General features: G+C 57.8%; 2 protein-coding genes across 11 annotated transcripts in view; one reads left to right on the top strand and one right to left on the bottom strand.

The window, feature by feature from the left end:
* Window positions 1-4628, top strand: part of CAMK1G (calcium/calmodulin dependent protein kinase IG) — a 30907-nt gene extending 26279 nt beyond the window's left edge. For all 3 annotated transcript variants that reach the window (XM_081489652.1, XM_081489653.1, XM_081489651.1), the window contains 5 exons: window positions 16-94; window positions 2003-2090; window positions 2305-2723; window positions 3481-3608; window positions 3743-4628. In XM_081489652.1, the coding sequence (XP_081345778.1) occupies window positions 16-94; window positions 2003-2090; window positions 2305-2723; window positions 3481-3571 (677 nt within the window). In that variant the 3' untranslated portion in view covers window positions 3572-3608; window positions 3743-4628. The remainder of the gene's footprint in view (window positions 1-15; window positions 95-2002; window positions 2091-2304; window positions 2724-3480; window positions 3609-3742) is intronic.
* A 967-nt stretch (window positions 4629-5595) lies between these two features.
* LAMB3 (laminin subunit beta 3) overlaps window positions 5596-21232 on the bottom strand; it is an 82269-nt gene continuing 66632 nt past the window's right edge. For 5 of the 8 annotated variants that reach the window (XM_081489632.1, XM_081489629.1, XM_081489631.1 and 2 more), the window contains 13 exons: window positions 20468-20623; window positions 19914-20110; window positions 19598-19709; window positions 18981-19359; window positions 17451-17611; window positions 17092-17312; window positions 16600-16797; window positions 15888-16032; window positions 12013-12220; window positions 10582-10723; window positions 9991-10167; window positions 8862-9015; window positions 5596-6080 (listed from right to left, as the gene is read on the bottom strand). In XM_081489632.1, the coding sequence (XP_081345758.1) occupies window positions 5944-6080; window positions 8862-9015; window positions 9991-10167; window positions 10582-10723; window positions 12013-12220; window positions 15888-16032; window positions 16600-16797; window positions 17092-17312; window positions 17451-17611; window positions 18981-19359; window positions 19598-19709; window positions 19914-20110; window positions 20468-20623 (2387 nt within the window). In that variant the 3' untranslated portion in view covers window positions 5596-5943. Of the gene's footprint in view, window positions 6081-8861; window positions 9016-9190; window positions 9517-9990; window positions 10168-10577; window positions 10724-12012; window positions 12221-15887; window positions 16033-16599; window positions 16798-17091; window positions 17313-17450; window positions 17612-18980; window positions 19360-19597; window positions 19710-19913; window positions 20111-20467; window positions 20624-21232 lie in introns of all 8 variants that reach the window. The other 3 variants (XR_014053462.1, XR_014053463.1, XR_014053464.1) reach the window with 2 other exon arrangements.

The raw sequence follows: 21232 nt of genomic DNA on the forward strand, positions 1-21232 counted from the left end.
GGTTGCTCCCCACAGCCAAGGATTTTATTTGCCACTTGCTGGAGAAGGACCCGAATGAGCGGTATACCTGTGAGAAGGCCTTGAGGCACCCCTGGTGAGTGAGGCGCATGTGGGCTCTAGACCCTCGCTGTTGCTCCCCAGACACCACGCTGACTTTTTCACAGCACGTTTCCCTGGAGTCTGCTTGCCCTGAGCTGTTTACCGGTGTAGCACCCAAAGGGCACAGATCAGATCAAGCCAGAGATATAAACAGCATTTAATGAGGTGGATTCTGACCCAACAGCAGTGGCTGGATCATCAAATCAGGAATCAGATCCAGCCAGATAGACAACCTTACCCTCCTTAAGAGCATCATCTTACTCTGGGGTCAAAGCTGTTCCATGCAAGGTGCTTTGAGAACAATCACAAAGCAACCAACTGGTAAAGCAAGTAAGGGGCTTCCCAGGTGGTGCTAGTGGTAAAGAAACTGCCTGCCAATGCAAGAGATGCAAGAGATGGGGGTTCGATTCCTGGGTCAGGAAGATCCCCTCGAGGAGGGCTTGGCAACCTACGTCAGTTTTCTTGCCTGGAGAGTTCCATGGACAGAGGAACCTGGCGAGTTACAGTCCATAGGGTCTCAAAGAGTCAAACATGACTGAAGTGGCTTCACACACACACACACACTCACACACACACACACACACAAAGCAAGTAAAGAAAGTCTTGAAACACATCCTTTTATCATGCTACCCACCTGCTGGAAAATGTACAAGCTTCCCAGTTCCTACTGCAGCAAGCCATGGTTTTCCCTAATCTGGCCTGGCCTGTCACCTCCAACTTCATTTCTCAGGGTTCCCAACACGCCTTCTCTATTCCAGAAAGGCCTAATGGCTGTATTTTTCTCCTACCTTTTCCCATACCAAGCTCTTTCCACATTTCAGCTTGGGTCACACCGTATTCACCACCTCAAGGGCCCTGCCTTGGATGTACAGCCTTCAGGATCCAGAGCCGTCTGTGGCCTCCTCTGAAGCCCTGGCTCCTGCAGTCCACACAGACCTTCCCATCTCTGTTTAACAATTACACAGCTCACCATGAATTACTCTAGTTCATGGCGTGAAACAAGGCTTCCAGCCTGCACTGTAAGCCCCCAGCGATCAGGGCCACATCTGTTACTTCTTTGGGTCCCTTAGTACCTAGAAAGTACTGTTCACATGGCAAGTGTCTGAGGACACTTAGAGATGGATGGATAAGAGGCTCAGGGGACAGGGAACGGGCAGCCTCTGTGGGGGTGGCCTCATAGAGGAAAGCTTCCGAGAGGAGGTGGTTTCTGTGCAAAGTTAAGAGTCAAAGGATAGTAACAGCCCAAATGCCCTCCGACATTGGGCCAGGGGTGAAGGATGGGGTAGCAGTAAACTTTTTTTTCTGTAAAATGCCAGATAGTAAAATGTTTTAGGCTTCACTGGCCATATCGTCTCCATGGCAACTACTCCATCTGCCTGTCTCAGCTTGGAAGCAGTAGAGCCCATAGCTGAATGAATGGGCGTGTCTGTGTCACAGTAAGACCTTACTTACAAAAGCAGGCAACGAGCAGGTTTGGTCCACAGGCTATAGGTTGCCCACCCAGCTCGAAAGCAGGTTTCTAAAGCATAGTAGTGCTAGTGTTAGTTGCTTAGTCATGTTCAACTCTTTGAGACCCCACAGACTGTAGCCTGGCAGGCTCCTCTGTCCATGGAACTCTCCAAGCAAGAATACTGGAGTGGGTAGCCATTTCCTTCTCCAAGGGATCTTCCTGACCTGAGGATCAAACCCAGGTCTCCTGCCTTGCAGGCAGATTCTTTACCATCTGAGCCACCTAGGAAGCCCTTCTAAAGCATAGGCCCCCTACGACCTGTCCAGGGGGTTCCAGCCCTTGTCCCGGGGAACTCCAGGCAGCTTACCCTGGATCTGCATGCCCAGCCCCTGCACAACCCCTGACGGAGTCCCCATCGCCACCACTAGCCAAGTGTCCCCTCCACATCCACAGGATTAATGGAAACACAGCCCTGCACCGGGACATCTACCCATCAGTCAGCCTCCAGATCCAGAAGAACTTCGCCAAGAGCAAGTGGAGGGTGAGCTGTCCTCTCAAGGAGGCAGGCAGTCTGTCTGGGCCCTGGAGGCTGGGCTGGGGCAGCTGGGGCAGGGGGCTTTCCTTGGGGTCTCCTGGCAGACACTAGAGCTCCCTGGACCCTTCTGTGGAATGAGAGGTGCGCACGTTGGTTTCAAGCATCCACGGGGCAGAGGGAAGGCTGGAGACAGTCAGAGACAGGTCTCATGTCTCCCCAGCAAGCCTTCAACGCGGCGGCCGTGGTCCACCACATGCGGAAGCTGCACATGAACCTGCACAGCCCAGGGGTCCGGCCGGAGGTGGAGAACAGGCCGCCCGTCCCTCCAGCCTTGAGACCCACCTCCCCGGAGATCACCATCACCGAGATGCCCGCCACCCTGGGCCCGGGCGCAGCAGCCCCCGCGCCGGCCCGGCTGCCCTGCCGGCACGGCCCCCAGCCCGCGGCCCCCGGGGGCAGGTCCCTCAACTGCCTGGTCAACGGCTCCCTCCGCATCAGCAGCAGCTTGGTGCCCATGCAGCAGGGGCCCCTGGCCGTCGGGCCCTGCGGCTGCTGCTCCAGCTGCGTGAACGTCGGGACCAAAGGGAAGTCCTCCTACTGTTCCGAGCCCACGCTCCTCAAAAAGGCCAACAAAAAACAGTACGTATTTCCAGCCCCAGGCCTAGCCCTGCTCAACCTGGGGCTGATAGAACTCAGGCAATGGAGCTAAAAGAAATAGACCCGGGAGCCTCTCCCACTCGGAAGCAGCTCCATGGTGTCGAAAAGCTCTGGAAATGGGGGGGGGTCAAGGGAGATGCCCCCTGCCCAGTCCCCACCCCTCACCAGCTATGTGGCTACCGTCACGTCCATCTGTATCTGTTTCTAGTTTGCTCATCTGTAAAATGGTTTGATTGGATCACACCTGCTCAGTCTGCCCCACAGGAAAAGTGAAAGTCACTAGTCGTGTCTGACTCTTTGCGACCCCGTGGATGGTAGCCTGCGGGCTCCTCTGTCCATGGGATTGTCCAGGCAAGAATACCAGAGTGGGTACCCATTCTCTTCTCCAGCAGAGTCTTCCCATCCTAGGGATTGAACCCTGCATTGCAACCAGATTCTTTACCTCCTGAGCCACCAGAGAGGCCCTACAGTGGTGCTGTCAGAGTTTAGTGAGGCATCAGGGACTATAAACACCTGCGAGAAAGTGGGTACATGTGAGTGGCGGGCATTAGATTCCAGGGACACCGTGCTTTGGGAGGACTAGGGGGCTTGGTTATCTCATCTGTCTTCTCTGTAAAGGCTTGTACTTTCTGCACCTCATGAAGGGAGGTCTGAGTGGCTGCCACAGGCACAGAGAGCTACCCCGGCCCTTCCTCCTTCCCCAAATACTCCATGGCCTGCTGCGACGTTTCCTTTCCAGGAACTTCAAATCGGAAGTCATGGTGCCAGTTAAAGCCGGCGGCAGCTCCCACTGCCGGGTGGGGCAGACTGGAGTCTGTCTCATCATGTGATCCCCGGGGCCCGTGTCTGTATCACTACAATTTTCAGGTGAGGGGACTAGACGAGAGAAGGCTGCAAGCTCAGGGGGAGAGCCCTGCCCCGGAGTCTCCATAATCGGGTGCGAGGGGTACTAGAGGCGGCAGCACTCCCCAACCCCAACCCTCAACCCCTTTCCTCTGCAGGAGAGATACTCAACTCCTCTCCGTCCTTGCAGACCTGGAGTCTACCCTGTGCTGGGAGGGAGGGAGAGCGAGCGGACCAAGACCTGATAGGACGCAGCAGCTGGCTGCCGCCCGGGGCAGAGCCTCCCCGAAGGCCTGGGAGTGAGCCCCGGGCGCGGTGGAGCTTAGGGAAGCTGCGGGCAGAAGGAGCAGCATCCCCGCGGGCCTGCCTGCTCCGTGCCCCCCACCCCGACACACCCGCCTGCCGGGGTGGCTCTGCGCAGGGTGTGTAGACAGCTTGTGCCCAGGTCTGTGTCGTCGTGAAAAGCTTAATGGGCTGGCCCATCTGTGTTGCCATCTCCGAGCAAAGCCATATGGAGCAGCTACCCAGCCTCCCCACTCAGCACACACTCGCTCCTGCCTCTCCCTGACGGAGGGGCCTGCCCGTCTGCATGAGTGACAAGCAGCATCCCGGTCTGCCTGTGAGCATTTCGAGTTCACCTCTCAACTCCCTAACTCCGGGACGGCTCCCAACTCTCTGCTCTTCTGATCCACCTATGCCTCCACCCCCATCCAAAAGCAGTACCACACCCTCCAAGACGAAAAAGAAAAACCCACCACTAGGTACTGTAAGCACATTTTATCCTGGCCTGATGCTTTCCACGTGCGCACGCGCACGCACGTGCACACACACACACACACACACACACACACACACTCTCAATTAAGTAAAAATTGGAAGTCGACGGTTGTCCTTTCAGCCAGTCATTCAAATCCTGCTTCTGCTCCTTTCTCTCCCTGAAAATCAGGCTCATTGTTCTTGTCCCAGCCCTGTTTTCTTGTCCTCCGCCCCCTCCGGCTTCCTGCTCTGTGTTGTGCTGAATAAAGTGGACATATTTTTCGCTAATGAGGCTTCTTTCGGTCCTTCTCTAAGTCAGAAGCAGCTTGGGGGCTTCCGGGCCTTGCGGAGTGGAAGATGCATGAGAGCTGGAGGTCAGGCAGGACCTCACGAGGGCAGGAGCTCTGCGGGGGTGACCTCACAAGGGCAGGAGCTCTGCAGGGTGGGCCAGGAACCTAGTGTCGTGAGCTACACACGTCGACTCATTTTCCTTTCCAACAGCCCCTTGGAGGTAGGCGCCGTGGGAACCCAGACAGCCCGGCCCCAGCATCCTCCTAATGCCTGTAACAGATGCACGTGGGTTTGAGGCCCAACTCGGCCCTGTCTGCCACATCTGTGACTCTGGGGGAGTCACTGAGCCTTTGGTGCCTTGGTTTCCTCACCTATCAAATGGGAAAAACAGTGTCACTTAAATCGTGAGATAATGCACAAGCTAAATAAATAATTACTGTGATCAATAACGACCAAGCAGTTAATGGAGATAAAACGCTAGCATGGTGCCTGGATCACGGTTAACACACAAATATTCGTGCCATTTGCATATCTGCCGACATGTACACACACACACACGCACACCCGTTTACAGCTTCTTTTTAAAATCCTAAGAGACACAAAGTCTAGTCTTAGTTCTGCCTCCAGGAGCTGTGTGATTTTGAACAAGTTCCTCCCCGTGTCTGGGTTTCTATTTCTTCATCTACAAATGAGAAACTGGATAGTTGTTCAAAGATGAAAACGCCTCCTCTGGTCTCTCAAGGAAGGAATTCAACCAGTTCCTGGAGCAAAGGGGCCCCATCTCCCTAAGTCTGGGTGGTGCGCCAGCTAGACTGGGCAGAGAGTGTCAGCCTATGCTTCATACGCTACCAGGCCTTGGGCTTGAGCAGGGGAGCATCCAGGGACCCCAGACCGGAGACAGAAATGAGTGAGAAAGGTTTACGTTACAGGGAGACAGAATATTTCCCTTTTTGGACCTCCAGGCTCCTTTCCCAAGATTTTTATTGGACTTTTCCCTTGTGCATCGTTTTTAGTTACAACTCTGTGTGGGCCCAGGACTTCGGCCTCAGTGGAGAATGAAGAGCAAGGACACTGCCCAGCCAAGCGCCCTGCACTCGAGAGCTGCTGGTCACAGTGACACGGGCCCGCCTCCATGGTCGCCGTCCCCCCAGCTGTAGCTGCCCCACCGGCCCAGGCTCAGCTGCACCCCCAGGGTGGTCCTGGCTGTGCTTTAGGCTGCGTAAGAGTCTCCTGGAGCTGGAAAGTCTTGCCAGCCAGCTGGGCCCCCGGGAGCCGAGAGGGCAGGTGAGGGGGCGGCGGGCTGGGTCCCGCGTCACTTGCAGGTGGCGTAGTAGAGCACACGCCCGTTGATGTGGTTCCGAATCTGCTCCACGCGCTGCTCCAGCCCCGTCAGGTCTGCCGAGCGGAGCACGATGGCCTGGCTCCCCCGAAGCAGCTCTGACTCCATGTCTGAGGGCCGAGGGAACAGCCAGAGTGGGGAGAGGAGCCAGTGAGATGCCCCAGGACTCCCAACCCTTTAGTCCCCTCCCGCCTACCCAGAGCAGCACCTGCCGGAGAAACCACCTCCACCCCGAGGGGAGCCTGGCCCCCAAAGCAGCTCACACCAGCGCCCTCTCCCACTTTTAGAGAAACCAGGCCGGGGCTGGACCCAGGAAGCCCTGACCCCGGGGATCCCCCTGCCCCTACACTTCTCCTCGGCTCTAGGCGGAGCGGTCCCAGGCCGATGAGGGAGGCCCCCGGCACCAAGGTTAGACACTCGCTGCGGTGGACCCGGACAGCCGCCATCCCACCAGTGATCCTCAGCTGGGCACCAGGGCAGACGAGCTGGAAGGCTGGAATTCCTCCCCATTTTCTCTTCCCAACACTCCACTCCAGATGCACCTAGTCCTGCCCCACTGGTCCGTTCCGCATCCCACCCCCCAGATTATGTATGGAGGATGTGAACGACTCAGAAGGGATCTGGTCCAGCCTGTCCCTCCGGTCGTCCTAGGCAGCTCGTCATTCATGGGAGCTGGTACCCAGCCTCAGCCTCAGCTTCCTAGGAGCAGGGTGGCAGTGGGGGTCACTGCCTCACAAGGCTCCATCCTCAGGGAGTCCTTGTTACAGAGTCTCCTCATTAAGCCAGAATCTGAGCACGTCTTGCTTCCAGCCCACGGTTCCGGGTCTGTCTCCTGCGTTGTTAAGACTCGGTCTGCTATGCCTCCCACGTGGCCGTCCTTCACAGGTCTGAGCCCCATCTTCCCCAGAGGAAACCGCCCTAGTTCCTTCCTCCGCGCCTCACCTGATAGAATCATCAGGGCTTCCCTACTTCCCAACCCTGCTCACCCCCGCCCTGCCCCCCGATGTACACCGGTTTGTCAATAGTTCTTCTGGAGATGAACTGGCCTCCACTGAACCCCATCTCCCAGGTGAGACCCTATCAGTGGGGTGTAGCAGGGGTTATTACCAGGTTGACATTCAGCCAGTAGGCACCCATATGGACCTATGGGCCATAACAAAATAGTGACATTTTAATAGCTGCTATTCTCTTCCTCCGTTCTCATTACTAGGGGCTCCCTATGCATGACCTTCCCCATAATCCTGAATTAAAGGTAAATTCCAGCAAGCAGGTAACTGCTTGCTTCAATGAGTTTTTTTCTGGCTGGTAGGTAGATGAAGGGCACACTAGTTACTAAATATTTTTAATATCATCCTTGAGCCATTACTCCCCTTATTTTGGCTGCTTTGTGTTTGTTAGCTCTTCTGTCAGGAGCAAGGCACTTCTGGCTTATATCTGGCTTATATCAAAATTCTTGGGTCTTTTTCAGGTGAGTAACAATTTGTACATGTTTATCACTTACCAGTTACAAGGTTTTTAGCTACATTAGCCCCTGAGTAGCTGTGCCTTACCTGAGCTATACTTGTGAGTCCAAACAATGCCAAGTTAAGAGAGAATGTTTCTCTTTACTTAATTTTATCCTTAATTTTATCCCATCCTTCTGAGACTTAGAATGCTAGTTCTGTTATCCAGTGTATTTGCTACCTGTCATCCTCAGATTTAATTAGCACGTTCTCTGTCTTCACACAGAACACTGATGGACAAGGTCAGGGCGTGCACTGACCCAGGGCTGGGCTCCCCCATCTGGATCAGCTCCTCGCACCTCCCGCTTCAGGTGTGGCTGGCCACAGCCTCGAGTCCACTCACTGTCGACTCACCAGCCCACTTGTCTCCACTCCGTCCGTCTGGCTAGCCAAACAGAGTTTTGTCAAAAGCTTTCTCCAAAATTCAAAGAATCTCTGGTCGTGGCATTCACAGGGCACACCAGGGCCGTGACCCCATCATCGCATCTTAAAAGACTGAGCCTGGAAGCCACTGTTCTCCTTTCTGGGGAGCCTCAGAACCCTTTCGAAAGCTCCTTTCACTATGACCTGCTGGATGGTTTCCTACTCCCTCCAGGGCTGTGTCTATCCCCGCCCCCTCCTGGCGCACGAGCTGGCCGCAGGGACCAGCCACGTGGCTCCACGCTCCTTCTCTCTGGCGCGGGGTCGGCCGCGGGGACCAGCCATGTGGCTCCACGCTCCTTCTCTCTGGCAGGGGGTCGGCCGCGGGGACCAGCCACGTGGCTCCACGCTCCTTCTCTCTGGCGCGGGGTCGGCTGCGGGGACCAGCCACGTGGCTCCATGCCCCTCCTCTCTGGCGCGCGGTCGGCTCTGCGCTCCTCCTCTCCCACCGGTTTCGTCCTCCTCAACCCTCCCCTCCAGGAGGGTGGTCCTGCCCACAATCTCTTATTCCTGCATACCCACCCTGTCCTGATGCCCCTCCTCTTCCTCACAGCCTCATCCTTCCAGGCCCACCTCAAATCTGATCTTTTTTTCTTTTTTTGAACACTACCTTCACTGAACATTTCTCTCTGACATTATTTATCCTCTGAGCCCCTAGAGTGCCTATTATTCAGGCTTTCATCACAGACCTCCTTGTGTGGTTAAATACAGTGTCATGAAGCTAATGGCCAATAGGAAAAATGCCCCCCTCTGGATTGCAAGCTCCTTGAAGGCAGGCTTAGTTTTGAGAACATCACCACATTCCTCACAGCCCCATTCTAGGCCTCATTCCTATTAGGCGCTCAGGAAATCCCAATTGCTCTCACACCCCTAGCGTTGCTAGCTCCAAAGGGTGGGCCGCAGAAATTCTGGGTTGGGAGCAGCGTTCAGGGATACCCTGCAGTCCAAGACCCTGGACCACTGCCTCACCTCTCATCCTGTCCATCATCGCCATGGTCTCCCCAAACAGTTCCTCTGCCTCCGTCTTGACGCTCAGAATCCGGCTGCCCTGTTCTCCCAGCATGGAGCTCTGATCTAACCGGTCCTTCAACTCAGCATATTTTTGCTTTATTCTCTCAAATCCCTGAAAAAAGGAAAAACCATTTCTGCATCACCATCACCACCATCATCCAAAGTCCTAAAGGCCTTTGGCTAAAGGAGTTGATATCACCCACATCTGGACAAGGAGATGAGGTGCCTTTTAATATTCCCCATGGGGTGGGTCTGCTCTATAAAAGCCCCTGGGCCACAAACCACACCTTAACTTCTGTACTTCCTTCCCTCCATCCACAGCGCCTGTTGCTTCCCAGCTCACCACCAGCGCAGGGCCGGATACACTGCTGTCACTTAATAGTATGCTTGGCAGTTTGGCCATTGTAGCAGGACTACCGGTACCCTGGAGACGTTGAGAATGGCTCTCTGACCTTCTCTCTGATCTAATTCTGAGAGTGATGGGGGTCAGGTTGTGCTAAATCAAGAGTGCCTGTCTGGGCTGGGAAGCCACAGACAGAGGATAAGCTCTGGATCGGGTGTCAAGAGACCTGCTTTGTAGATGAGCGTTAGGCCTGGACAAAATCCACTTCGTCTGTAAAAGGAGAGAAACCGGACCGGCTGTTTCCAACATCCCCAAAGTGGCTCCACCAAAAGCAGCCAAGGGTGCAAGAATCCAGAAGCTCCCCACCCCCCACCCCGGATATATTTCAGAGTAACTGGTACTTAAAGTGCTTTGGGCGGGGGGGGGGGGGGGCTCCCCAGGTGATGCTAGTGGTAAAAAACCCACCTGCCAATGCAGGAGACATAAGAGACAGGTTTGATCCCTGGGTTGGGAAGATCCCCTGGAGGAGGACATGGCAACCCACTCCAGTATTCTTGCCTGGAGAATCTCCATGGACAGAGGAGCCTGGCAGGCTACAGTCCATGGGGTCACAAAGAGTCAGACAGGACTGAAGCGACCATGCACATGCAAGGTGCTTTGGAGCCGTGGTCTTATCAAGCATACAGAGCCCCCTCCTGCTCCTACTGACAGTGCTTCCTCAGGCTCTCTCTGCCCTCTTTGTACCTCCTGGGCACTCAGTGCCTGCTTGCTGGCCTCCTCTGCCAGCTGCTGGGCCTGGGCTGCCTGTGCCTGCTGCTGCCTGGCCCGGCGGCCAAGCTCCTCCATCCTTGCTCGGAAGCCCCCCAGCTGCTCCGTCATGCTGGTCACCAGTCTTTCTGCTGGTCCCAGTACCTGCTGAACCTTTGTGGAAAAAGAGAGACCGGGGGTTTGGGGTGGGTCTCATAGGCAGCAATCTTCGGTCTTCCTTCCTCCAATTCTTTGGGCCACAAAAACTGATGCCTCCAATCAGGGCATCACTATCACCCCCATCCAATCCCCTAACTGCCCCAGCATGCAAGCCTCCCAGCCTTCACTGGCTCAGCTGACTACCTCCCCCCTTACTCCTGCCGGAGCTCAGAAGCCACCCCTGCTTCTGCATCAACCATGAGGCCAGAAAACTAAAAGCTCGAAGCCAGGCCCAAGGCTTGTAGCCCCTGCTTCTTTAGGGCCCCATCTCAGCTCCCAGCCAGGTCCCTTCCTGACATCGTCTCTGCCTCGCGCCTGGGTCTGAACGTCCACTCCTCCACATGGGTGGGGGGAAGCTGTGACACCTACCTCAGCGACCCTGTCCTGGATGAGCCGCAGGGAGCGGCGGGTGCCTCGCATGGTGTCCTGGGCCTCCTGCAGCGCCAGCGTGCCCTGCCGCAGGGCCCCCAGTACTTCCTCCACCTGGCCCTCCACCATTTGGGCCCGGCTCCTGGGACGGGACAGGCACAAGGAACAGCAGAGAATTCACTCAGTGGAGAGCAAAGGAAGGTGCTCTCCAGTCCGGGACAGTATCCTTTCCAGCCAAGGCAAGAGACCAAGTACTAACTCCGTAGTAGCTTTTCCATCCCAGGACCCCAGCAAGCCCCCTGCGAGGTGGAAGGACATTTCCAGAAAGTGGAAACCTTGCCTCTTTACTGCTGTCTCCTCTGGGGATCCACACAGCACACTGCAGGAGCCCAGGCCATGATTATGGCTGAGTTTAATAAAGCGGGCTTTCCCCCAACCACTTGATGAAAGTGATGAACGCCTCTTGATAAAAGTGAAAGAGGAGAGTGAAAAAGTTGGCTTAAAGCTCAACATTCAGAAAACTAAGATCACGGCATCCGGTCCCATCACTTCATAGCAAATAGATGGGGAAACAGTGGAAACAGTGGCTGACTTTGTTTTTTTGGGCTCCAAAATCACTGCAGATGGTGACTGCAGCCATGAAATTAAAAGATACTTACTCCTCGGAAGAAAAGTTATGACCAACCTAGACAGCATATTAAAAAGCAGAGACATTACTTTGCCAACAAAGGTCCATCTAGTCAAGGCTATGGTTTTTCCAGTAGTCATGTATGGATGTTAGAGCTGGACTATAAAGAAAGCTGAGCGCCGAAGAATTGATGCTTTTGAACTGTGGTGTTGGAGAAGACTCTTGAGAGTCCCTTGGACTGCAAGGATCCAACCAGTCCATCCTAAAGGAGATCAGTCCTGGGTGTTCATTGGTAGGACTGATGTTGAAGCTGAAACTCCAATACTTTGGCCACCTGATGTGAAGAGCTGACTCATTTGAAAAGACCCTGATGCTGGGAAAGATAGGCGGGAGAAGGGGACGACAGAGGATGAGATGGTTGGATGGTATCACCGATGTGATGGACATGAGTTTGAGTAAGCTCTAGGAGATGGTGATGCACAGGGCAGCCTGGCGTGCTGCAGTTCACGGGGTCACAAAGAGTCGGACATGACTGAATGACTGAACTGAACTGAACTTCCCCAACCACAAGAGCTGAGGCGGCCCCTGGGGACGGTTTCCAGTATGGAAGACGGGGCCATGCTGAGTGAACCTGAACCTGGACCCTGGGTATCACTTGACCATCTGCCACCACAGTCAGCACCCCTCCTGTCTCCCAGCACCCCTCTGATTTACAGAGGTTCCTTTCTTGCTTCCAGCAACACAGCCGGGGAGCAAAATCCCAGCCCAGTCTTGGGAGAAGAGTTCAGGGCTCTGGGCCATACCTGGCCTGCTCGGCCTCAGCCTGCAGCCTGCGAGCCCGAGCGATGTCCTGCTTGGTCTGGGACAGCACCAGGTCCACGTTGGGGAGCCTGGCCGCGATGGCCTGGATCTCATTCATCTTCCGCAGGACTGTGGCCGAGTCGGTGGGCAGCCACAGGGCCAGCACAGCCTCGCTGACCTCCTGGATGGTGGCCGTATCGGTGTCGGGGTCTGGAAGACAAGCCGCCCATTGGACTAGGGGATCCCAGCCACGTTCCCCCAAGGTCAGAGGCCTCCCCAGGCCCAGCAGCACCCATGGCATCTCCGTCTAGCCTGCCCACGGAGCTGCCACCCCCCGCCTCCCGGGCACCCTACGCTGAGGATTTCCGGGCGCCCTGCCACAGGAGGAGGGGTGTTGGCACAGCTGTGGCAACTATGTGGCACTGCAGGAAGCTGCAGGCTGGGGAGGAGGAGGCGGTGCCAGGCAGCTGGGCTTGAACAATGCCTGGAGCGCAGACGTAAGCGGCCCTGGCATGGGGACACCAGCCAGGAACTGGAACTGCTTCCTTGGCAATAAGACCCCTGCCACGTGCCCCACCTTAGGCCAGAGTGCTCGTTTGTGCAAGATCATCAGGACTTTGCTCACATGTCACCTTCTGAGGGAGGCGGGCCCCAGCCATCCGATCAAGTGTGGCAATCTGCACCTTCTGCCAACGTTCCCTCTCCTCTTTCTCAGCTTCATCGTTCTCCCGAATGTTTATTACCACCCACATGCCAAAAGCTTAACTCATTTGTTGGGTCTTCTGTCTGACTCCCTGCTAGAACGTGAGCAACGTGAGGACAGGGACTGGCATGCAGCCAGGGCTATAGCCCAGTCCCGAGCACGGTGCCTGGCACCCGGAGGCACTCTGTAAACAGTGGATGGGTGGCTGAAGGGGCTCCAGATCCAGGCTTTCCCTTTCCTACTCAAGCCAACTGGGCCAAGTTAGCTAGCCTCTCTGAGCTCAGTCTCCCAATTTGTGAAAGGAGCAGATATGAAACAATTATCAGGAATTTCACAAACCACCTCCAGGTCAGAGAGTAAGATCAGACGTACAGAGGTGGCGTCTCCTTCTCCGTGGTCACTCTACAGATCCCACCAGTACGGCTGTGGGAAGGAAGGGGCATTGCCTATCCAGAAGGTTTGCCCTGTGACTGGAACTTTTCTGGGGGCCCCAGGTCTAGCTTTATTCTGCAATCAAAAGCTTCCTCACCAGGTGGCTACACAGGTCCCAGACCGAGTCCCCTCCCCGTGCGGGTGGAAGGACATTCCCGGAAGGTGGAAACCATGCCTCTTTGCTGCTGGGTTCTTACGGGGCGAGAGCAACACACTGCAGGAGCCCAGGGCATGACTGCACTGAGTTTAATCAAGTGAGCTTTTCCCCAACCACCTGCTTCCACAAGGACCTCCCAGGAGAGACCATCAACCTCTCGCCTAACCCAGAGTCCTACTCTCAAAACACGGCTTAGACATGCCTTCCCAGAAAGCCTCCCACGGCGAGCACACCCCTACCTAGCGCCTGCCCTTCCTTCATTCCGTATCACTCAGCTGCGCCCGAGGGTTTGGTCTGAATCACAGAGTTTCTGAGTCTCAGGGTGGGCTCAGCAAACCTTCACTGCTCTGAGCAGCAGGATGTGGGGCGCAGAGGCTGCAAACCAGGTGGGACTTGGTCCCTGCCCTCGTGGAGCTTGGAATCTAGCAGGACAAGGGAACACAACCCTGGGTGATGGGGCCAAGCACGGGGTGTGAGGCCGGCACCTGTGGAGGGGCATCTAACCACTTAGGTGCCCTTGGAGGGGCAGCTAACCCGTTCTGACGGGTCCAGAGAGGCTTCCTGGAGAGTGAGATACCTAGAGGATGCTTAGCGGGTGAATAGGAATTAGCCAGGTGCAAGGCAGGGCATGGGAGAGAAAGCAAGGAGAGGACAAATATGAGCAAACACAAGGAAGCAAGTGTGTGTGTGTGGCGGGGTGGGGGGGCCTCCATCTCAGAGTGCACTGACCTAGAGTGTGGACTCCGGAGTTAGGTGAGCCCTACCCACACCCGCTCCAAGCTGGTGGTTTCTTAACCTTCCTGTGTCTGGCGTTCTCATCTACAAAGTGGTAGGCAGTCAGGATTAAATAATGTAATACCCATGAAGCACTTGAGAACAGTGCCTGGCACTTAGTAAGAACTCAGTACACCTGATTTATTATTTTTGTCACTTCCATCGAAGACCTGGGAAAGACGGGGGTCTCCTCCCTCCTCCGCTGGCCTAGCACTTTCCTACCCTCGCTGGGTGACCCTGCGTGCTCACAGCAGCTGGTATGCATGCCACCTGCAGTAGGACCCTGGACACTAGAACCTACGGCCTTGGAGATTGTAAGAACCGTCCTGGCTCCTTCCCGGGACCAGGCCTCTCTCAGGCCCCGCTCCTTCTCTCTGCCCTGCTTCCTGTCCCAGGACTCAATCTGAGTTGAGGGGACAGCAGGCACCCTGCAGCCTGCCAACTCCCTGCCCATTCACAGGAGCTGGGGCGGCACCCCAAGGAGAGGCTCCCGACCCCCTCTCACCCCCGGCTGGGGTCGATGCAGGAGGGGGGTCAGCCTTACTCGGCTTCACTCTGGGGCAAGGCTTCCTTATCTGGGAGGCTGAGCCCCAATGCTGGCCTGCCCCTTCGTCCACGCTGGCAGGCCCCATTGGCTGACATTCACATAACACATCACCATTCTGAGGATCTCCAGGGGGTGCTGACTGTAGCCTGGCCTGGGGCCACTCAGGGCACCTCAGGCAGATTCTTCCTGCTTCTCTCCAACCTGCCATGTGCACTCAGGAGGGAGCCCTGGGCTCTTGGAGCCAAGGCACCCCAATAGTAGCAGGAGGAATTACTGTCATTACACCAAGCCCTCGGCTCCCAGCCAAGCAAATACCCTGGCAGGGACCAGAAATCTAATAATAACAGTTCATATTCCTGAGGCACCTTTCATTTTTCAAAACACATTTTACATCAGTTGCTTGATGCCCAGAATAAACTTGTGAAATACTATCATCTCAGTTGGCAGAAGCGAACATGGAGGCAAAGAGGAAAGCAACTTGCCCAAAGTTCCACGAATTTCCTGAGTCCTGTCCTGGGATCTTTGCCACTCCCCAGGGCAGCACGGGAGTGCCTCGGTTCCTTTACTCATTCAACCAACACTGGGCGCTTTTTCTGGGCCTGACCAGGGACACAGTGAACAAGACACACAGCCATCCCTGGCCTCTTGGAGCTGAGAGTCTAGTGGGGAGCCAGGCAACACAGCCGTCGACAGAAGAATTCAACAACCACAGGCTCAGAGCGGCAAAGGGCAGGCTCCAGAGGGGCTTGGGGAGGGGGATGACCGGAGGGGTGATCAGGAAAGTCCCCTCGAGGGAGATATGTACACTCAGACCTGGAGGGCAAGAATCAGTCGCCTTGGAGAGAGCATCCCAGGCGGAGAAAGAGAGAGCACCCCTGAGGCTAGCGAGAGCTGACCTGTTCAAGGACAGTCTGTGAGTCATATAGAGAGCTGACCTGTTCAAGGACAGTCTGTGAGTCAAACAGAGGGGCTCCAGGCCACACCCAGGAGGTGAAAGAGGCCGTGGAGTGAAGGAAGTTAGGCGTGCGTGGAATGCGACCCCACCTGCACATGTTTAAAAGATGCTTTGGGCTGTTCGGTAGAGAACAGGCCAGAAGGAGGTGGGAGAGGAAGCAGCCACCCAGATGAGCATCAGGGACTGGTCCAGGGGGAGGAGGCGGCTGATGGAGGAATTGGGGGTGGGGGATCAGGGGACAGCAAACGGGGCCCTAGGGGCCAGCAGGTGTGGACACGTCAGCCCAGGGGAGGGTGAGGACCAGCTCACCTGAGAGGAAGTCCCGCACCTGCCGGATGAGGAGCTGCGTGCGTCTGACGTCCTCCTCCATCTGGGAGCGGCTGGCGCTCACCTGCGTCTCCAGGCGCTGAGTGTCCGACTGGACCTGTGAGGCAGCCTCCTCCGCTGCCCTGATCTGCGGACACATGCTGTGGGTCAGCGGCCGTTGAAGCCCCCGAGGGAGCCTCTCGGCGGCCCCCGTGGAGGGTGGGGGTCTGCAGGCATCGGCTACCCAGGATCCACCCGGGAGACATGTAACTAGCTTCGTTTGGCCTCACAAGAAGTGATGTAGAAACACTGGCCTCCGTCTCTCACTTGCCGTGGTGCGTGGCGCCTGCTAAGTCGCTTAGGTCGTGTCCGAGTCTTTCGTGACCCCATGGAGTTATCGCCCGCCAGGCTCCTCTGTCCATTGGGGATTCTCCACACCAGAGTACTGGAGTGGGCTGCCATGCCTTCCTCCAGGGGATCTTGCCGACCCAGAGACTGAACCCGAGTTCCTTACGTCTCCTGCACCAGCAGGCAGGTTCTTTACCACCAGAGTCACCAAAGATGCCCTGCTTGCTGTGGGGCCATGGGGGCAAGTCAGCTGACCCCTCTGGGACTGTGTCTCCTGGCTGCCAAATGGGAGCTCTGACTCGCCCAGGGGCTCTGTCCCCTCTGCCTCCTCCCCCTACGGGTGCCTGCCACCCCCTGCCACACCTACCATCTGCTTGGTCTGCTGGAGCTGGGCACCGAAGCCCTGCAGCTGCTCGGCCACCTGCCCCGCCGTCTGCAAGGCCCCACCTGCCCTGGGGAGGGCGCCTCTGCAGCGGGAGCCACAGGCCGTGCCGTTGTCTCGGGGACAGAGCTCCCCGGGGCAGGCTCCCGGGGTGCAAGGCATCTCCCTGGAGCTACCACAGAGCTGCGGAGAGATGGGGGGCGTCAAAGGGGGAACCCGAGGCTTTGCAACAACCACTCCCATCCCACACCTGGGAAGCCAACAGCCGACAGACATGTCCATGGCAACCAGGCCCCCAGGCTAGACGGTTGGCTTGGTCACTGCTGAGCAGTCCATGCAGGGGCTGAGGGTCAGGATGGGTTGGGTGGTGGTGGAGTTTACACGGCCCCCGTGGGAACAGGGGGGACAGCCATTGGTGCGTGACAAGCCGAGCAGGGGGACCAGAGGGGGAAAGTTGGGCTCCGTGACAGGAGTCACCTGGTTGATGGTGGGCGTCAGATCAGGCACAGAGGCCATCTCCAGCCTCAAGGCCGCGAGCTGGGGACCACCGGCTCCTGGTCCCCCCGCCACATGCTGCTCCAGCCTCTCCGTCTCTCTCCGGCTGTCCTTGAGCTGCAGCAACCGGCGGGAGCTGTCCGAGACCTGCTGAGCGGCCTGGGACGACCGCTGGTGGGCTGCAGTCAGCATGCGGAAGGCTCCTGGTGCACAAGGGGAAAGAAGAGAGGTCATCAAGCCAGCTCTGGAGCCCCCAGACCTGGAGGTGGAGGACCAGCGGGAGGGGAGCCGAAGCCTGGCCCGGCGTGGGGTCTCCACGCTCCCCCCTCCCCCCCGCTCACCTGAAGGGTCGGCGCTGCTTATCTTTTCAAACTGCTCCCTCTTGCTCTGATACATGACGAGGAGGAGATTGAAGCTCCTGTCCAGGCTCCCCAGGTCTCCTGGGAGGGACAGAGTCTCCTCCTCCACGGGCAAATCCAGCTGCAGGCCCTGAAGTGTCCGCCTAAGGTAGGGGGAGATGCTTCCACTAAAATACAGGAGAGGGGCTGCCTTCCCAGACCCAGCCATCCCCCCGGAGAAGCTACCGAGTCAGGAGAAACAGAGGCCATCAGAGAAAGCCGCAGACAGGAGAGGATTCTTCCAGGCAAAAGCCGGCCCCGGCTCCCTCCATCCCTTCACAGGCAGATGCATAAAAACCTCTCCTTCCTGGACGGTTGTGACCCTGACGCTCCCAGCTCTCCTCCGTGTCCCCACACCAGCTTCCAGGAGGGGCTTCCCTGACCCTCTCCTTCTGGGCTCCCTACAGGCTGCCGTCAGCCATGCCTGGACCCCAGGCTCCCAGGTCTCTCCTCTTCCCACTGGGGCTCCCAGAGCTGCTGACCCGCCAATCCGTTTCAGCCCAAAGGGAGTCACCTGCCCTGACCCATCGTCACTGAGTTTGCAGAGATTTCTCCCTCCTAGGCCCTCTGCAGCTCCACGTAATTATTTTCTGCCACCAGCCTCCCCTTCTCCGCGGCCAGGGTCTGCCCCATGCAGACTATCCTACAGGAGGCCCCTCCAGGCCAGCACACCCAGCCCACCAGATGCCCGCAGGCTCCCTGCTTGGCTCTGAGACCGATGCCAACCGCACACCTGGGTGGCTCGGGCCCCCCCCGCCGCCACGGTCAGTGAGGGCTCAGGGAAGGCAAAACTCATTATGAAAACTTCAGAACCAAACCTCACTGAGAAGAGGCCTCTGCTGGTAGGAGGGGGCTGTGGGTGGGACTGCTCCCCTTCCAAAGGCAAACGCAAGTTATTTTCAGAGCCCTGCCTCTTGGATGCCCTCCACCAGGGTGACTCATCCAAAGCTGATGCCCGCAGGCAGCGCCGGGCACTTGAAAGAAGGCCGGGCTCGGGTTCGCACCTGCACTCCTGGTCCCCCTACTCTGCCCCTCTGTGGACACCTGCTTCCGTCACATCACTAAGCTGTGCCTGTTTCCTCACTGGCAAGACCAACATAGTAACACCCACCCCACCAACCTCCCAGGACTGCAGTGACGGTGAAAAAGAGAGGCGTCCATGAGAAGGCTTGAAAGTGAAGTGTGGAAGTTACTCGGTCATATCCGACTCTTTGCGACCCCGTGGACTAGCCTTGCAGGCTCCTCTGTCCATGGGACTCTCCAGGCAAGAATACTGGAGTGGGCTGCCATTTCCTTCTCCAGGGGATCTTCCCGACCCAGGGATCGAACCTGGGTCTCCTGCATTGCAGGCAAGTTCTTTACCTTCTGAGTCACCAGGGAAGCGCTAGGAAAAGGCTTGGTAGATGGTAAAGGGCTGTAAGCAACATGTGCCCCTCTGTGGACCCCCATGGCTCAGCAGGGAGAGGGAATGACCTGATGGAGAAGACGGCATTGGCCACCTGGGCCACCTCCTGCTCCGTGACCAAGGCGTCGCGGAGGGTGGCTTGGATCTGCTCCATCTTGCTCTTGGCATCCAGCATCCGAGAGGCCAGGCCGGGGTCCTCCAGGCCCGGCCGGGGCCACAGGCCGGTGGTGGCATTGCGGAGGCCGGCCAGGCGGAGGGCCCGCTCCCGGAGGCCGCCGTCATAGGTCTGGAAGCAGGGGTGGCAAGCCACGCACACTGGGGCGCGGTCGCAGTAGCCCCGCTGGCACTGGTCACAGCGCGGCCCCGTCAAGCCTGGGCGGCAGAGGCAGCGGCCGGAGGCCTTGTCGCAGCCCGGCCCCTCGGTGCCCCGGAAGTCGCAGTCACAGGCTGGGGCGGGAGAAAGGAGGACATGGGGACACAGGGCAGGGGGGATGGGGGACACGGAGACATGGGGACACGGGGATGGGCTACAAGGGACAAGGACTCTCATGGGCTGCCAGGGCCCTGCCCCCGTGGACCAGACAGCACAGACCCACACGCCCCCCAGCACAAGCCCACCCGCGCACGCACCCCCCACGGCGTCTGCACCGCCCCGCCCCCAGCCCCCGCCACTCCAGGAGCGCACCTCGGCATCCCGCGGCTGCCTCTCCGTAGGTCCTGTCGGGACACTGGCGGATGGCTGCGGCGCGGCAGGTCAGGCCCCCGAACCCTTCGCGACAGGCGCACTGCCCTGTGAACTGCGGGGAAGAGCCGGTCAGCGAGCGGGACTCCCCGGAGCACCCCAGCAGCAGGGGCTCCGGCCAGGACGCAAGCTCCGCGGTCAGACCCAGGACAGCCCCGCCGTAGGCGCACGTATTCGGGCCTGCCAACGGCCGAGAGCCGCGGGGAGGGACGGACGCTCGGGGGAGGCTCTCCAGGGGCGTGGGGGCCGGCCCACATACCTCGTTGCACTGGGGGCCGAGGGAGTTGTGCGGGTCGCAGGCACAGGGCTCGCAGCCCCGGCCGCTGGCCAGCTTCCAGTGGTGGGGCGCACACTGCTCACACTTGGGGCCCACTACGTGGGGCAGACACACGCAGCGCCCGGTCTCCTCGTCACACGGCATGTCCCCCCGGGCGCCCAGGACGCTACAGTCACAGCCTGCACAGGAGCGGGGCTGCTGAGCTGGGGAAGGGGCACCCAAATCTGCCCTCCACCCCACCCCCCCAAAGGACGTGCATCAGGGAGAAGAACCAGGCGGTGCCGCTCCCCCGCAGAAAACCTGGCTGACTCACGAGGCCGCCGCGCTTTCCCACCAGTCCCAGCACCTGGCCGCTTGGCCACCCGCCTGCCCTCCCGCGGGCGGGCTCCGTCCTGCCTTCTGAGCCAGGCCTGCCAGAGGCTGCTGGCACAGCTCCTGGCACACCGCGCAGGGGGAGCAGGGCCGGCCGCAGACCTGCTGGCCCAGCCCCAGGGCTGCCTGCCCCGCCCGATGGCAGGCTTGGACCCTCTACTCACGGTGGCAGCCCTGCGGGTTGGAGAAGGTGAGCCCTGTGAACCCCGGCTTGCACAGATCACAGCGTTCCCCCTGCACGTGCTCCTTGCACACACACTGGCCAGTCACTGGGTCACAGGGCGCCCCTGGCACTGCCCCGTCGGGATCGCACTCACAGGCTGCAAGACAAAGGCGGCGCAGGGGGCAGACAGGGAAAGCAGAGCTTAGGAGCACATTCTGGTTCAAATTCTTGTCCCCTCCCCCCACTTCCTGGCTTACGACCTGACCACCTTAGTCAAGCTATTTAAGCCCCCTGTGCCTCAGTTTGCTCATCTGTAAAATGGGGATGACTATATAACACTCATAGGGCCTCTTATGAGGAATAAAGCAGGTGGAACAGGGCTTGGCACATGTTGCTGTGCTGTGCTGTGCTGTTCTGAGTCGCTCAGTGGCGACCGACTCTTTGGGACCCCATGGACTGTAGCCCGCCAGGTTCCTCTGTCCATGGAATTCTCCAGACAAGTATACTGGACTGGATAGTCTATCCCTTCTCCAGGGGATCTTCCCAACCTAGGAATCGAACCGGGGTCTCCTGCATTGCAGGCACATTCTTTGGAATTCATTGCAATGTGGATTCTCCTGCATTGCTAGCTGAGCTACCAGGGAAGTCCTTGGCACGTGTTAGGTAGTACGAAAGTTTCGGTTGGCATGATATACTGAACAAACCACTCTGCGGCCAGCACTGAGCTGGGCACTCTTGCATGTTGCCTTATGTAATCCTATCATGA

The sequence above is a fragment of the Giraffa tippelskirchi genome, chromosome 5 (genome assembly GCF_054371585.1).
Source record: "Giraffa tippelskirchi isolate mGirTip1 chromosome 5, T2T-mGirTip1v1.2.pri, whole genome shotgun sequence".
NCBI lineage: Eukaryota > Metazoa > Chordata > Mammalia > Artiodactyla > Giraffidae > Giraffa > Giraffa tippelskirchi.